This window comes from Heloderma suspectum, chromosome 1 (genome assembly GCF_057233095.1).
Source record: "Heloderma suspectum isolate Gila_16-S chromosome 1, 16-S_ref, whole genome shotgun sequence".
Lineage (NCBI taxonomy): Eukaryota > Metazoa > Chordata > Lepidosauria > Squamata > Helodermatidae > Heloderma > Heloderma suspectum.
This window is the reverse complement of record NC_139458.1, coordinates 248,480,350-248,498,676: the sequence shown is the minus strand read 5'-3', so window position 1 is coordinate 248,498,676 and position 18,327 is coordinate 248,480,350. Positions and strand designations below refer to the sequence as shown.

Sequence of the window (18,327 nt, the reverse complement as noted above, 5' to 3'; positions counted from 1 at the left end):
TGCTGAGGGATTTTCTGTCAGCCACCCAAAATACACAAATCCAGCAACACTGGCGGTTTTGGGTACTGTTGCTTATCATAGCAGGTGTGTCTGGGTATATGGACTCCATCCTCTGGCTCAATGCTACCAGTCCTGTGATATAGCCACATGGGTTCCACATTGGACAAGGATTCACACATGAAGTATTTACATCAGGTTTTCTTAAAACTCCAATACCCACCAAATGAAGGGTAGAAACAATTTGATAAGGGCAAAAATAGACAAGGAGGCTAAGAAATGGATGATGATGATGATGATAACAATAGCAACAACAGCAGCTTATTAAGCCTCAGAGAAAAAGTAACAGAACACTGCTGTTTCTCGGCTACAGTTTCAAGTTAAGATCACTTCATTGTATCATGCTCATTAGTTCAGTGATCTGCAACCCATGCTGGACAGGGATGCTGCTTCCACAGGCCTTGGTTGGGAGGACTGCCCTCACTTACCGACAGCCTCTAACCTAAAATGGCTACTCGGCAGCACCAACAGACCACCAGCAGTGACATAAACCCCATATCAAATCAGACAACACTATTCCAACACCCAGTAATATCAGGTGTCCCAGCACAAGTTCATTTTATCTGCTCATCCTTTAATGTAATATGTACCGTCACCTTCTGATGTCTACATAGGACAAACAGGTCTCTAGCAAAGATTAAATCGATATAAAAAACGATTTTCAGAAACTGATGGGAGAACATTTCGGTATCCCAGGACACTTCTGCTGATCTGATTGTCACCATTATTCAACAACAAAATATTTAAGGGTGACCCCAGCATGAAATCGCCAACTTAGAATTTATCAGAATGTTTGATTCCATTTGTTTAGGACTCAGTTAACACCAGTATGCACTCTCTTACTACAAATACTAGGAAAATTGTGGTACTGCCAATTACTGCTTTTGCAGTTGATCAAGGGACTGGAGCAACTCCCCTATGAGGAAGGATTAAAATGTTTGGGGCTTTTTAGCTTAGAAAAAAGTTGAAGGATACAGGTGTATAAAATGATGCATGGTATGCAAAAAGTGGATATGGAGAGGTTCCCCCCCTCCCGATACTATAACCAGTGATCATCCAAGGAAGCTTCTCAGTACCAGTTGCTGAGGAAAATGAGTGGAAGAGGGCTGTTGCCCTCATGTCCTGCTTGTGAGCTTCACACAGGCATCTCATTGGCCACTGTGTGAACAGAATGCCGGAATGGCCTTTGGTCTGACCCAGCACGGCTCTTCTTGTATTCTTATGAATCTTCACTGTGCTTATCTTGTATGCATTTGAGCTTTGCATAGAAATGTCACAGGCTGTACTGCTTGCATATTGCAGCCTTTTGGCCCCATTGTTGATAATTTTTAAAAGTATGATCTGCTTTCTTGCTGGTAGTCTTCAGGTGGCAAGTAAATATGCTTTTATTTAAGGACACCTGAGGCAGTCTGACCTGGTGTTTTTGAGATGGTTGTCTTTTGCTGCAGCCCTGATTCTTTTTACTGCTGCTCCTGTTTGGTTTTACATTTGTTTTTCATTTTTTTTAATATATTCTTGATTGGTTTTGAGCCACTTCAAGGTATTTTGGCACGAGACGCAAGTATATTTTAATTTTTCTTCTCTGTACTTGCACATGTATTTACCTGCCAGTTGTAGATACATTTCATGGGCTCTTGTCCTCTAACATTTGTCACAATAAATCTGTTAAACTTATCAAATTGTTAAATCTATTATGGTGCCACCGCTCTCGCTCTCACTCTCGTTCTCTCTCTCGCATTAAGGGGAAAGGCAAATTAAAGGAGAGGATGCTCAAAATACTCCCACACTCTCTCTACGATAAGTCAGCACGACCAATGTGTTTGCTGTATTAGGCTAGCCACTTCCTTAAGCTTTAGGCAGAACAGTTGTTCTGGGGATTTAACCAGTTTGGTTTTTCTTCCGCCATAATACCAGTGAAGGTAATATCTTACTTAAGAATTAAAAATGTTAACCTAGATTACCTGCTTAAAAAGAGACAACTGAGCTGTCTTTATGAATTTTTGGATCATGTGATTAAGGCTGCAGTCTTATACACTCTCGGAGGTGAGCCCCATTGAACAAAGTGGGATTTACCTCAAAGTAGGCATGCATAGGATTCACTGTGCATCTGGTCTTGAGCCTTATTGAAAAATTGGGGATCTGACCTGCCATGAACTCATTAACAGCACAATCCTATACATGTCTGACCAGCTTTAGGCAGCAATCCTGTGCCCATTTACCTGGGAGTAAGCCCCATTGAACTCGGTGCAGTTTACTTCCTGTAGATATGCATAGGATTGTATTGTTAATGGTTTTAGGCAAGTCACACCCACATCTTCAATATGGGGATCTACTGACTGGACCAAACTAGTCTGCTGTAAGTATAAGGTATGTATGGGAAGAACTTTGAATATTCTCAGAATGCTATAAAGATATTAAGTATTAATAACATCAATCCTGGTACATCATGCATTTAGGAGTTCAGGCACAGTTTACTCATGTTAGCAGGAAAGCTTAAAGGTGTTGTTTTGAAACTATACTTGCTCCACCAAACTTTTATGTCTTATCTTATTTGCTTCTTTGTAGATAAAATAGAAATAAAATGAAAATTGAAGGGTTGGAGCACTTTTAGCTTTAGATATCAGAAAAGACAGCTAGTTTAATATATTAAAGTTTATGTCCTGCTTTTTGACCAAAGTCCTGTGATTGCCAAGGAGCACGTAAAGAACATACCTACAGCAAATATTCCAAAACTTATTTTAGATTTTTATGTACTTCAAAAGATAAAAAGGAAATAGTTCTGTTTTGAGCCAAAGTAGCCTTGTAGCAATGCAATTTTTAAAAAAAAACTTTTTTTCCAAAGGATACTAAAGTTATATTGACTTTTACTTCAGAACAATAGCAAATGCTATATAAAATCAATATTAAAGGCAAATAGTTCAAATCTTGATGGTCTATCCAATACATTAACTTTTTTTTTTAAGAGCTATGAAGCATGGTATAGAAATAATAAACACAAGAGCATAAGAACTTAAGAAGAGCCATGCTGGATCATAGAATTATAGAATAGTAGGGTTGGAAGGGGCCTATAAGACCATCGATAAGCTGAAGCTGAACCCTGACAATACCGAAGTACTTTTTGTGAGAGACAAGAGGAGGCTGGGGGATGTTGACCTGGTGTTGAATGGGGTATGGCTACCCTTGAAAGACCAGGTCCGCAGCCTGGGGGTCATTTTGGACTCCCAGCTGTCCATGGAGGCTCAGGTGTCAGCTGTGAGCCGGACAGCGCTGTATCAACTCCATCTGATACAGCGGCTGCGCCCCTTCCTTCCCGACCATCTGCTCCCATCGGTAGTACATGCCCTGGTCTCCTCTCGTTTAGACTACTGTAATGCGCTCTACGTGGGGTTACCCTTGAAGACGGTTCGGAAGCTGCAGCTGGTACAGAACGCGGTGGCTCGCCTGATTAAAGGCAGCCGCCGGCGAGATCACATCACTCCAGTGCTGAAGGAGTTGCACTGGTTACCAGTTGTTTTCCGGGCCAAATTCAAGGTGTTGGTTTTGACCTTTAAAACCCTATGTAGTTCCAGCCCAGCCTATCTTAAAGAGCGCCTCCAGCAACACCAGACAGGCCACTTCACAAGATCAGCCTTGGATGGCTTTCTCTCTGTCCCATCAGCCAGGACAGCTAGACTGGTGAGGACGAGGGAGAGGGCCTTCTCTGTGGTGGCCCCCACTCTGTGGAACTCCCTCCCTAGGGAACTCCACCATGCCCACTCTTTAATGAGCTTCCGTCGTGCATTAAAAACGTGGTTGTTCAGGCAGGCATTTGGGGTAGGTTAGGGTATGTTTTAGAAATATTATGTTTTTAATGTAGAATTTTATTGTTTTAAACTGTTTGTGTTATTGTACATCGCCCAGAGTGGCTGGGTGACCAGCCAGATGGGCGATTAATAAATTTAATTAATTAATAAATAAATATCAAGTCCAACCCCCCGCTCAGTGCAGGAATCCAAGTCAGAGCATCCCTGACAGATGGCTGTCAAGCCTCATCTTGAATGGCTCCAGTGTGGGAGAGCCCACTACCTCCCTAGGTAATCAGTTCCATTGTCGTATTGCTCTAACAGTCAGGACGTTTTTCCTAATGTTCAGCCAGAATCTGGCTTCCTGTAACTTGAGCCCATTATTCCGTGTCCTGCACTCTGGGATGATGGAGAAGAGATCCTGGCCTTCCTCTCTGTGACAACCTTTTAAGTACTTGAAGAGCACTATCATATCTCCCCTCAGTCTTCTCTTCTCAAGGCAAAACATATCCAGTTCTTTCAGTCTCTCCTCACAGGGCTTTGTTTCCAGTCCCCTGATCATCTTTGTTACCCTCCTCTGAACCCTCTCCAGTTTGTCTGCATCCTTCTTAAAGTGTGGTGCCCAGAACTGGACACAGTACTCAAGATGAGGCCTAACCAGTGCTTTGTAGAGGGGATCAGGCCAAGGTACATCTAGTCCCGCATTCTGTTCACACAGTGGCCAACCAGCTGCCTGTGGGAAACCCACAAGTAGGACATGAGTGTAATAGTACAATATGCATGCAATATCACCCACCCAGTCATGTCCCCCACCCAGTGGTGTACATAGGCTTACTGCCTCTGATACTGGAGGTAGCATATAGCCATCAGGGCTAGGAGCCACTGATAGCCTTCTCCTGTATGAATTTGTCTAATCCCCCTTTAAAGCCATCCAGATTGGTGGCCATTGCTATGTCTTGTGGCAGTGAATTCCATAGTTTAACTGTATGTTGTGTGAAGAAATACTTTCTTTTATCTGTCCTGACTCTCCCACCAATCAGCTTCATCAGATGACCCCAGGTTTTAATGTTGAGAGAGAGAGAGAGAAAGAGAGAGAGAGATGTCTCCTTATTCATTTTCTCTACACCATGCTAAATGTTGTACACCTTTTATCATGTCTGCCTCACTTGCCTTTTTTCTAAGCTAAACAGCTTTAGATATTGCAGCCTTTCCTCATAAGGGAGTTGCTTCAGCTTCTTGATAATTTTAGTTGCCCTTTTCTGCATTTTTTCCAAATTTACAATATCCTGTTGGTGCAGTACCGAGAGCTATACACAGTAGTCCAAGTGTGGCTGCACCATGGATTTGTATAAGGGCAGTATGATACTGACAATTTTTTTCAGATTCCTTTCCTAAATATGCCTAACATGGAATTTACCTTTTTTCACAGCAGCTGCACACTGGGTTGACATTTTTAGTGAGCTGTCCACCAAAACCCTAGCCTAAATAATTTGGTGTTATCAGCAAACCTGGCCACCTCACTGCTCACTCTGAATTCCAGATCATTTAAGAACAAGTTGAAAAGCATTGGTTCCACTACAGATCCCTGTGAGTCCCCTCTGTTTACATCCCTGCATTGAAAGAATTTACTACTTATTCCTCCTCTGTGCTTTCTATTCTTTAACCAGCTACTGCTTTGTGAGAAGATCTCTTATTTCATGACTGCTAAGTTTGCTCAGGAGTCTTTAGTGAGGGACTATAATGCACTTTATTTATTTATTTATAATATTTCTAGGCCACTATATGAATTTTAGCATAACTATATCTGTGCCTTATTTATTTACAAGATGTTTATAGCTCACTACATCCAACATAGTTCCCAAGTGGTGAACAATAAAAGAAGAAAACAATCAAAATACATTAAAATATTTAACATCAGATTATAACAATAAAACCGTGGCTGGTCAAACTGGGAATGGTTGGTTATGTACTGGATATTCAGTTTTGTGTGCTACAGTTCATTCTGTAACATAAATTTGAAAGGAAATCCATTTGTGTCTGATTTGGATGTTATTCTTGTATTGGGTATTCAGATATATGTGTGATTCTAGCATTGGTAATGGGGCCACGGTGGCTTAGTGGTTAAGACGCTGAACTGCAGACTGGAAGGTCGGCAGGTCAGCAGTTCGAGACTCGAGTGCTGCGTGACGGAGTGAGCTCCCGTCTTCAGTCCCAGCTTCTGCCATCCTAGCAGTTTGAAAGCAAGAAATCGCAAGTAGATAAATAGGTACCGCTTCGGCGGGAAAGGTAACAGTGTTCTGTGCACCTCGGTGTTCAGTCATGCCGGCCACACGACCACGGAAGCGTCTTCGGACAGCGCTGGCTCTTCGGCTTAGAAACGGGGATGAGCACCGCACCCTAGAGTCGGACACGACTGGTTGGGGACACCTTTACCTTTACCTAGCATTGGTAATACCCAATAAAGGAACTTCTAAGTCAGATGTTAACTGCATTTGCTGAAGCCTTGAATATCAAATATAAATGCCCATTTATATTGCAGTTACTTAATAGATTGCTATCTATCACTTATAAAAGCTTTCCTTGGGACCAGACTACCTTCATATTATACAGAGGGAATGTTCTTGGTGGATGTTGGTGTGGGCATCCACACAACCAGAGATAGTCATATAATGTACATTTTATATACAGTGTTTCTACATGGTATGTTGCCCAGATATACCTCAGCCCCAAAGTTGAGGCTTTCCTACTGGTTGGCACAGGGCTACCCACTTTGCTATTAGAACAAATGATTGATTATTCTTGTTCCTGTTCTGGATCACTTGAAACACAGTGATGGAAAGGGCTGACATGTTGCCAGGTAGCTCAATAGTCTGGAGACATTCATTTTCACAAAGCTTCTATGGGAAGCTTTACCACAGATATCAATTGAGCTAAAATAGCTAAATCAGCCAGTTAATGTAAGTAAGAATAAACTGCACAGATGAAACAATGCCATAAGAATGGACTGAGTTATTGGACTTACAGGCTAATAAAGTGACACATTCAAGGTCATTTATGACCTTGGCACTCGGGCTATGGGGAGTGGATATATGAAACCGTCAGTATAACCATGAGATCTATCACTTCAGGACAAGCTCCTGATCCGCATGCGGTCGTCATGTCCTGTATTTTAAGAAATAATACCAGCACTGCTAAGAGATAAAATTTGAGCTGTTACAGAACTTGATATTTTGGTAACTCGGTGAAGATATATGCATTCTCCTAAAAACCTTGTATATCATTTATCCAACAAAAAGAGTTTCCTCTGACCATTCAAATGCATAGTAGAAAAACTAAACTCAACCCTTTCATAATCAACTTGTTTGTAATAGGTTAAAAGCTGTTTTTATTGTTTTTACCATTGGTAAACATTTCAGATGTCAGCGCATTATTCTTAATGCCAGAATTCCAGTGCCCCTTTGAGCCTCTGAGAGTGGTTGTTTTCATTTGATCTTCAGTTCTGATGTTTGGAGGGGATCTCTGAGATAAATGGCGAAAACATATTTATTTTCCCAGGGATTTGGACATAAGTTATGGCCCAATTCTTGTGGACAGCTTTTGTGGTATTCATTCTAGACAGAGGGAGTGGGAGAAGAGATTTTGTGTATTGTCGATGGACACTTTTTGTAATGTATTGTTTTTAGATTATGCTTTTATGGTGTTTATTTTTATTTGTATTGTGCTAATTATGGTTTATATTTGTTGTTTTCTCTTCTGTTATGGATTTCTGTATTTTGTGTGTAAGTTGCTTTGGGACTGCTTTTTGCAATGGGAAGAGGCACATAAATTTAACAACAACAACAGCAACAACATTCCAATATAGCTTGTTGGAAATAGAATAGGAATGGTGAAGATTTAACAGTTCAGTAGCCTTTCTTTTGAGGGAGAACATAAGATGAGCCCTGCTGGATCAGACCAAGGGTTCATCTAGTCCAGCATTCTGTTCACACAGTGGCTAACCAGCTGGCGACAGGGAACCCACAAGCAGGACAGTGCAACAGCACCCTCCCACCCATGTTCCCCAGCAACTGTACATAGGCTCACTGCCTCTGATACTGGATGTCGCACATAGCTATCAGGACTAGTAGCCATTCGTAGCCTTCTCCTCCAGGAATTTGTCTAACCCCCTTTTAAAGCCATCCAAATTAGTGGCCATCACCATGTCTTGTGGTAGCAAATTCCATAGTTTGACTGTGGAGAAGAATTATTGGTTTGTTAAACTTGCCTGACCTCATGCAAGCTGCTGGAAGATAAATGTTAATAAGTTGTTTGTTGCGTCTAGCCTTTTTTTAATAAAACAGATTTGTACAGAAGTTGAAACATATATTCCATATAAAAACAGCTTTCTCTAAGATAAAATCCATTTACAAAAGGCAGAATGTTACCCTCTATATAGGGTTTAACCATTCAAATTAGCCATAACCAAGTGACAAATAGTTCTTTTTTAAAAAACAATGACGGATCTCCATATTTCTTAACACGTTGAATTGCATTTTAGGATCTGTGGAATGCCATCAGTTTAATTCAAAAAAGAATATCCCACAACTTTCCTAGCCATTCTTGTATCAAAGGTATCTCTTTACATTTTCAATAATGAGTGCAAACCAGTCTAGCAACCATTAGTGCACCTAATACTACCTCATATTGCTTTCTAGGGACTCTATCTGGTATAAAAATAAGAAAACAACAAGAGGATCTACAGCTATGTTAAAAGTCGTAACGAACAATATTGTTTGTGTAATTACTGGACAATATGCTTGAGCTCTGCAACATGTCCACCACGGTTGGGGGGGGGGGGAATTCCTCTATTTTTAGCACAGTACCAACAGTATACTTGCTTGGATGGTTAGTACTGATGCAGTCACTAAGAATTACTGCAGTTCAAACATTCAAGAAGGGAGTGGTCTAAATGTTCTTTTTTTGTCTAGGGCTGCTTAATTTCCCATGACACTATGCACACATGGAAATCTACACAGAAGTGGTGGAAGTTCTTAAGGACATAGTAGTTGAAGTCATAAGAGGGCTGAGTGCAAGTCTGCAGAGAATTTGGAGCATTCCCATCACAGGTTCTGAAGCCCAGCTTGAAATAAGTTTGAAATGAATGTCTGTGAACAGCTTTGCTCCTGAAATTCGGTGGGGAGAGAGACAGCAGGACTGTTTCTGGGGCCCTGCCATGTGATCTACTCTTGCAGGAAAGTGGAATGGAGTGTAATTGGTGATGCTTCCTTCCTGCTGGATTCTATGCAATGTGACAAATAAGAACCGCTCTGTATAAAGGCCATGGTGGTGAGAAGGGCTCCAGGGTTCAGGACGCGGCAGAATATTAGAGAGTAGAAGCAGAATTGGAGCCTATGATCCTTGTCTTCATCCTGGAATTTATAGCAAAAGATTTCTCTGCCCTCTTTGAATACTTGTCCTTCATAATCCACACAACCACCCATATTTCCAATGGCCACCAATCCCTAATCCAAAAATTGGATGTAAGGATAGTCTTGTGGCAGCTTAGACTAACATCCTTTTTGGCATCAGGTTTGTGGACAAGAGCTTACTACCTCCAGTATTATGTTAAAAAGTCAAACGCTCTTGTTTCAAAATTAACATGAAAATGGAGCACCTATACTGTAAATGTCTACTGGGTGCGCATGTGCACGCACAGATCTATGAAAAATAAACTTGCATTACTTAACAAACTGAAAGGTTTGTGGTGTTAAGATATGTAGAATTTGGGTTTCTCGTGTGTTCAGTAAAAACTACCCTTCAGGCTTCTCGATCAAGTTTCCTGATGTGTTTTAATGTCAAGTATTTCATTGTTTGAATATCTAGAGGGTGCTGGTATCTCTCTTATTTTGGCTGTGGCAACAGAGAACACTTGCTTTGTTAGTAACGTCATGTACAGAAGCTGGTTGATCTCTGTAGATTTTGATAAGTAAATGCTAAAATATGTGAAATGTAGAATCTGATCTAATGGTCTCTTGTTCTTGTTGTCTGTTACAGTGACAGCTATATTGTGAGAGTCAAAGCTGTGGTTATGACCCGAGATGACTCCAGTGGAGGATGGTTACCACAAGAAGGAGGCGGTCTTAGTAGAGTTGGTGTGTGCAAGGTCATGTGCCCAGACAGCAATGGAAGAAGTGGATTTCTGATCCATGGAGAAAGGCAAAAAGACAAACTGGTAATTTAATCTAATTCAGTGCTTCATTCCTTGCTTCATTCCACACCCCCAACCCTGCGAAAGCAACAACAGTGAGCTTTCTTAATATTTCATGAGACTGTACATGACACATTGTGCAAAAGCCCTCCTCTCAGTTCAAAGGAACATTATCTATTGCCCCCCCCCAAATAGCAGCTGTACATTAATGTTTAAAACCTCCTTTTTTATAGTTAACACTTTTTTACTCCTAGGAATGAAACTGACACTTCCCCACCCCCAAAAAATCTTGTAGCTTAGCAGATTGAAGTATAAAGAATCGACAAAGCCAGCCACATTGTACTGAGTAATTCAAGCTTTTAAAATGGCAATGAATTATTTATGCCACCTTCTGTTTGAGGTATAGCCTGGTAGAGCAAAAATGCAAGGGCAATTTGTCTTGTAGATTGACACTTTGCTCCTTACTATCGCTGTTTATAGAACCAAGAGTTCCCACTTCTTTGCACAAAATAAAATGGGAAAGGGAGAGGAGGGTTTTTCCTTTTAATCATGAGGCTAAAAGAACCAGCTACCGGACGAGGAAGGTTCCATCCACAGATTTACCTCAACCAGATAATCCAGAGGTGGCCCTCTGATGGTCTGTGAGCTATATCCCTACCAAATTTTAATTAAGGCATGGTAACCTGGAGAGGTAATTGTTTCGAGAAGTTACTGGCTCATACTTCGATGTTGCATCTTTGGGTTTTGTATGTTTCTAGTGAACATACCCCTTCATGGATCACTGCCTTGTTGTGGCGAAGGGGCTTGCGTAACTCAGTGAAGCCATAAGCTATGCCGTGCAGGGCCACCCAAGACGGACAGGTCATGGCAGAGAGTTCTGACAAAATGTGGTCCACTGGAGAAGGAAATGGCAACCCACTCCAGTATTCTTGCCAAGAAAACCCCATGGAACGTATCACAAGGCTAAAAGAGATGACGCCGGAAGATGAGCCCCTCAGGTCGGAAGGTGTCCAATATGCTACTGGGGAAGGGCAGAGGGTATTTCCAAGTAGCGCCAGAAAGAGTGAAGCGGCTGGGCCAAAGCCGAAAGGACACTCAGCTGTGGATGTGTCTGGTGGTGAAAAGAAAATCCGATGCTGTAAAGAACAATATTGTTTAGGAACCTGGAATGTCAGATCAATGAATCAAGGTAAGCTGGAGGTGGTCAAACATGAGATGGCAAGATTGAACATCGACATCTTGGGAATCAGTGAACTAAAATGGACAGGCATGGGCGAATTTAATTCAGGTGACTATCATATCTACTATTGTGGGCAAGAATCCCTTAGAAGAAATGGAGTAGCACTCATAGTCAACAAAAGGGTGGGAAAAGCAGTACTGGGGTACAATCTTAAAAATGATAGAATGATCTACGTACGAATCCAAGGCAAACCATTCAACATCACAGTAATTCAAGTCTATGCCCCAACCACTGAGGCCGAAGAAGCTGAGGTTGATCGGTTCTATGAAGACCTACAACACCTTCTAGAACTAACACCAAAAAAAGATGTCCTCTTCATCATAGGGGATTGGAATGCTAAAGCAGGAAGTCAAGAAATCACCGGGATAACAGGCAGGCATGGCCTTGGTGTACAAAATGAAGCAGGACAAAAGCTAATAGAGTTTTGCCAAGAGAACATGCTGATCATAGCAAACACTCTTTTCCAACAGCACAAGAGGCGACTCTACACATGGACGTCACCAGATGGTCAATATCGAAATCAGATTGATTATGTCCTTTGCAGCCAAAGATGGAGAAGCTCCATACAGTCAGTAAAAACAAGACCTGGAGCTGACTGTGGCTCAGATCATGAGCTGCTTCTTGCAAAATTTCGGCTTAAATTGAAGAACGTCGGGAAAACCACTAAACCGTTCAGGTATGACCTAAATCATATCCCTGATGAATATACAGTGGAGGTGAGGAATAGATTTCAGGGATTAGACCTGATAGACAGAGTGCCTGAGGAACTATGGACGGAGGTCCGTAAAATTGTTCAGGAGGCAGCAACGAAATCCATCCCAAAGAAAAAGAAATGCAAGAAAGCAAAGTGGCTGTCTGATGAGGCTTTACAAGTAGCTGAGGAAAGAAGGGAAGTGAAAAGCAAGGGAGAAAGGGGAAGATATACCCAACTGAATGCAGAGTTCCAGAGAATAGCAAGGAGAGACAAGAAGGCCTTCTTAAATGAACAATGCAAAGGAATCGAGGAAAACAACAGAATGGGAAAGACTAGAGATCTCTTCAAGAAAATTGGAGATCTCAAGGGAACGTTTTGTGCAAAGACGGGCATGATAAAGGACAAAGAAGGCAGGGACTTAACAGAAGCAGATGAGATTAAGAAGAGGTGGCAAGAATACACAGAAGAACTATACAGGAAAGATCTGAATGTCCCTGATAGCCATGATAGTGCGGTCACTGAACTTGAGCCGGACATCCTCGAGAGTGAAGTCAAGTGGGCCTTAGGAAGCATTAGTAACAACAAAGCTAGCAGAGATGACAGTCTTCCAGCCGAGCTATTTAAAATCCTAAAAGATGATGCTGTTAAAGTGCTGCATTCAATATGCCAACAAATCTGGAACACTCAACAGTGGCCACAAGACTGGAAAAGGTCAGTTTACATTCCAATTCCAAAGAAGGGCAACGCCAAAGAGTGTTCAAACTACTGCACCATTGCGCTCATTTCACATGCCAGCAAGGTGATGCTCAAAATCCCACAAGCTAGGCTTCAGCAGTATGCGAACCGAGAACTACCGGAAGTACAAGCTGGGTTTAGAAGAGGCAGAGGAACTAGAGATCAAATCGCCAACATTCGCTGCATCATGGAGAAAGCAAGAGAATTCCAGAAAAACGTCTATTTCTGCTTCATTGACTACGCTAAAGCCTTTGATTGTGTGGATCACAACAAACTGTGGCAAATTCTTAAAGTGATGGGAGTACCAGACCACCTTACCTGTCTCCTGAGAAACCTGTACGAGGGTCAAGAAGCAACAGTAAGAACCAGACATGGAACAACCGATTGGTTCAAAATTGGGAAAGGAGTACGACAAGGCTGCGTATTGTCACCCTGCTTATTTAACTTATATGCAGAGTACATCATGAGAAATGCCGGGTTGGATGAATCAGAGGTCGGAAATAAGATTGCTGGGAGAATTATCAACAACCTCCGATATGCAGACGATACCACCCTAATGGCAGAAAGCGAAGAGGATCTCAAGAGCCTCTTGTTGAGGGTGAAAGAGGAGAGTGCAAAAGCTGGTTTGAAACTCAACATTAAAAAAACGAAGATCATGGCATCTGGCCCCATCACTTCCTGGCATATAGAAGGGGAAGAAATGGAAGCAGTGACAGATTTTACTTTCTTGGGCTCCAAGATCACCGCAGACGGTGACTGTAGCCATGAAATTAAAAGACGCTTGCTCCTTGGGAGGAAAGCTATGGCCAACCTAGACAGCATAGTAAGAAGCAGAGACATCACCTTGCCGACAAAGGTCCGTCTAATCAAAGCTATGATTTTCCCAGTAGTAATGTATGGCTGTGAGAGCTGGACTATAAGGAAGGCTGAGCGCCGAAGAATTGATGCTTTCGAACTGTGGTGCTGGAGAAGACTCTTACGAGTCCCCTGGACTGCAAGGAGGTCCAATCAGTCCATCCTAAAGGAAATCAACCCTGAGTGCTCATTGGAAGGACAGATACTGAAGCTGAAGCTCCAATATTTTGGCCACCTAATGTGAAGAGAAAACTCCCTGGAAAAGACCCTGATGCTGGGAAAGACTGAAGGCCAAAGGAGAAGGGGACGGCAGAGGATGAGATGGCTAGATAGCATCACGGATGCAATGAATATGAACTTGAGCACGCTCCGGGAGAGAGCACAGGACAGGAAGGCCTGGCGTGCTATGGTCCATGGGGTCACGAAGAGTCGGACACGACTGAACAACAACAACAGTGAACATAGGATGCTGCCTTATACTGAGCCAAACCACGGGACCATCTAGCCCAGTACTGTCAACACTGACTGGCAGTGGCTTCCCCGGATTTTAAGCAGGATTCTTTCCTAGCTCTGCCTGGAGATGCCGGGGATCGAAACTGGGACCTTCTGCATGCAAGTAATAGGCTCTACCATTGAGCAACAGTTGCAATGTGAAGCGCTCCTGATCAGAGAACCAGCCAGCCAGCCATGCCCTCCTCCACGATCCCCTTATTACATCCCGCCTCTCAGTTTTCAAGCCTTTTGCTCCAATAGATGCTCAGAGTTCTGTGGCCACTGAGCATACACAGTCATCCTTGGCAGTTTTGTTTTGTTTTGTTTTCCCCTATTAAGCTTTTTTTTCTCTTTTTTTAAGTGTACGTGTGCAAACCTTCAGGTACCCCCAAGCCTGCTGATAACCTCCCTCTTCTGCATATATGGTGCTGTTTTGGCTCCATAAGGACCAGCACTCAGGAAATAAATTCGCTATTAGTATAGTGATGTGGCTATACCTAAATATATGTGCTCCATAATCATGAACCTGCTTACTGCTGACTTCATTATACCACCTGTCCTCCTGAGGACTGGGCTATGCAGGAAAACAAATATATGTTCCCTGGACCACCGCTTGCTGAATGCATGGTCAGTGAGAATGCAGACATTAGCTATCCTTGCAATGGCCCATAGAATTTAAATTATAACATGTGTCATAAGCAGAAACAATAAGCTGCATCATGCTACCAAGATGTTTGCATTATTTATTTTATCACATTGGTGTCTTGCCCTTTCACTAAGGACCTTAGAGCCACATACATGGGCAAACCCCATTTAATCCTCCTAAAACCCTATGAGGTAGGTTAGACTGAGTCACTAGCCCAAGGTCACCCAGTAACTGTGCTGAGTGGAAATTTAAACCCAGGTCTCCCTACCAAGTTTAACACACTATCCAATACATCACACTTCCTCTCTAGATGTCTCCAGCTGAATGGAGAAAATGAGCCAAAGGCTGTAAGTACAGGAGAAGGCAAAAGCAATGGCAGGGTGTGATAAGTCAGTTTGGACTGTGTGTCTGTGTCTGCATCTGCATATATTGGATTTTATTATGCACAAAGGAGGAGTAAAATCACATATTCTGATTAGTATAATTTTGGGGGGGTTACTTTTGTGCAAAAGAACAGTACACATTTTGCAGAGAGATTGGGGCACCTAAGGGAAGGGAAGCTCTGGTTTGAACAGATATGAAATTGTAGTATATAATATAAGAACATGTGGCGTTCCTTTAACAAATGAGCAGGAAGTGTTTAAAGCATTTTGGTTTTACTCACCAGCTGCTTTTGCTGACCTCTTGTGTGGAGAGAGATTCTCTCACCAGAGCAGTTGCAAAGTGAGCAGGCATAAGTGGGCTGGGGTCTTTTCTGAGTGTGCAAGAGGAAATAGTGAATCATACTAACAAACCCGTGCCCTTCAGCTGTAAACGGCATTTTACTATTTTGCACTTTCAACCCCAGGTGGTATTGGAATGCTATGTGAAGAAGGACTTGGTCTACACTAAAGCAAATCCTACATTTCACCACTGGAAAGTTGACAACAGAAAGTTTGGGCTCACTTTTCTAAGCCCTGCTGATGCACGAGCATTTGATAGAGGTGTGAGGAAAGCCATTGAGGATCTCATGGAAGGTACTGAACAGCATTCAACAATTCTCATTTTTGTTGCAAAGTGGCTTTTTTTTTGTCACAGCTTGAAGACTGAATTTCACACACCTTTCATTGCAAGAGTAAGCAACTGAGTGCCTTCCAGATGTTTCAGATTACAACTCCCATAAGTGCCAGCCAACATGGCCATAGTCGGGGAGTATGGAAGTTGTAGTCAAAACATCTGGAGGGGCCTCCGCTTGCTTACTCCTGTTTCGCTGGATTCAGCTACTCCTTAAATCAGTCTCAGTCTTTTGTATCAACTTCAGTTTATTAGGGAGAATGTGATTCACTGTAGTCAGCTTTCAGTCCTCTGTAGTATCTTAGAACTTCTATATTAGAAGCTAGTCCGCTCCGAACAAGAGAGGCTGTGCTGCATGCGGGGCATGTGCAGCCACCATTTTGAATATGCAGCCCTCACTTGGGGGCTGTCGTGTTGTCCGAGCCTGGTTATTCAAGGGTTAAACAACACTCACATAACCCATGTTTGCCTGGCTCACACAGCACAACAGTTCCAAGTGGGGGCTCGATGTGCAACCTCATGCCCGCAGGCGCCGTGGCTCAGCTAAACCCGGTCATTGACTTGTATACAGTTTTGAAGAAATCTAGTGCATGACTTCCTAATCTGCTTTCTGTGACTTCTGCCTTAGTTGTCATTTGTCCTGAAGTTATTTGAGACGTTATGCTCCCCAGATTAAGCAGTTACATTTTTTGAGAACTGGCTTGTGGTGTGTGTGTGTGTGTTTTCTTTTTTAATCTGTTTAAACTGTTTAGGGGGTAGGGTGGGGGGAATCCAAATTAAACTTACAATTTTTAAAGCAGCATTTTTAGTCACTTTTCTAACCCACCTAGGAAGACTCTTCCTTATTTTGACACAACTTCCATTACCATTTTACAAGATCTGTTTAGGATCTCATCAAGAATATTCAGATAAATTAATTTCTTCTGTTAAAGCAAAAACGTTGGCCACAGTCCAGAAGAACATATATGTCAGTTCTAAGCATGCAGCTGGGCTTTTTTTTAGCCTTTTTTCCCATGGCACAGCCCCCTCCTGTCACCAGTTGGCTTTTGAAATGTGGGCAAGCTTAAAATGTGACCTATGAGACGTACTGTTATGCCAGAAACATAGCAACCCCCCAGCTGTACAAGTGCACTCCTTTGCATCTGTGTAAATAGGCTTGCTGGATTGTGGTGGTAATATAGAGAAGTGGCACACATTTTAAAATGTCTTTCCAGGATCTACAACTTCATCCTCAACAATCCACAATGAGACTGAAGTTGGAGATGATGACGTCTTTACAGTAAGTATCTATCGCTAGAAATTGCTCCTTGTGCCTCTGAATGGCTTTGTTCTTTTTCACAAAACACTGTGGTATGTTTGACTCTGGTTGCTGTCCATACAAATACAAGAGTCTGAAGAGCCTCTGGCAAAACTATATGTGAAATTATGATTATTTCTCACTTTTCTATGGTTGAATCCTACTCAAAATGATGTAATCATTCTTATGAAATAAAAATCCTTTATGTAATAGCAATATGAAAACGAATGGCAGACAGCAAAATGAAACATATCAGCACAGGCTCTAACTAAAAGAATCCTGCTTAAACAAAATTATTTTGGCAGAAATTGGGCCTGACAAACATATCTTCAGGTTCATATGGGAGAAGGCATATGAAGACTGAGAGATCCTGGTCCCAGGCCATTGGTGGTTTTAAGGCCTGAGCCTGGGAACAAACTGGTAGGCAATGAAGCTGGAACAAAACTGGCACAATAAGGAATGTCTTGTTGACGCCAAACAAGTCTGGCTACAGCATTCTGAACCAGCTGAAGTTTCTGGACTGTGAAACATTGCCCCCTAAGCCCATCCCAGAAATGCATTCCAGAAAGATACCATTGTTAAGAGTATCAAAAGCCACTTACAGCTTAGACTGTTGGTTTTCCTGCATTCCCCAGAGTGACCCAGTCAGTTTTAGTCCTATGACCAGGCCAGAAACCAGGTTGGAACAGATCTAAATAATCGATTGCATCCAAAGCTTGAGATGACTGGCCATCATACTCTCAAGGAACTTGTCAAAAAGCACATTAAAAAAGCACATTTTAGTTAAGTGATAGTTCCTTTAGAAGTTGTCTCAGTACAGCCTCCTTAAGAGGAGTCAGAGATTCACCTTTTTTCGTTGAGACATTTATCACCTCCTTGACCCAGTCTCTCAACTCAGTCCTGGCAGATTTAATAAGCCATGACAGGCATGAGTCCAAAGTACACATGGTAGGCCTCATCATTCCAAGGATCTTGTCCACATCCTCAGGTTTCACAAACTGAAAAGGATATGTAAAAACCAACTAGACTGAGCCTCAGTGACTACCAGAACAGTTTCTGTTGCAATGTTCTATACGATCGTTTGTTTGTTTATTGGGCCTGTGAACCTAGGCTTTCTGTGGTGCTTTGAGCATGGTTCAAAATGGAACTTACGTGGGTTGTGTCTGTTTTTTCTGTGATTGTTACATTTATCCCATCTTTCCTCCAGAGCCCAAAGCAGCAGACAAAACATCTCTCATTCATGCACTGACCTCTGCCTGCCTTCACACCATTCAACATTTCAACTTCAC

The 18,327-nt window shown here is 42.2% G+C and overlaps 1 protein-coding gene across 1 annotated transcript in view; it reads left to right on the top strand.

The window, feature by feature from the left end:
• SPRED2 (sprouty related EVH1 domain containing 2) overlaps window positions 1-18,327 on the top strand; it is a 92,042-nt gene that overhangs the window by 55,978 nt on the left and 17,737 nt on the right. Inside the window, exons 2-4 of the mRNA XM_084823662.1 lie at window positions 9,873-10,050; window positions 15,536-15,704; window positions 16,956-17,020. Coding sequence (XP_084679788.1) covers window positions 9,873-10,050; window positions 15,536-15,704; window positions 16,956-17,020 — 412 coding nt within the window. The remainder of the gene's footprint in view (window positions 1-9,872; window positions 10,051-15,535; window positions 15,705-16,955; window positions 17,021-18,327) is intronic.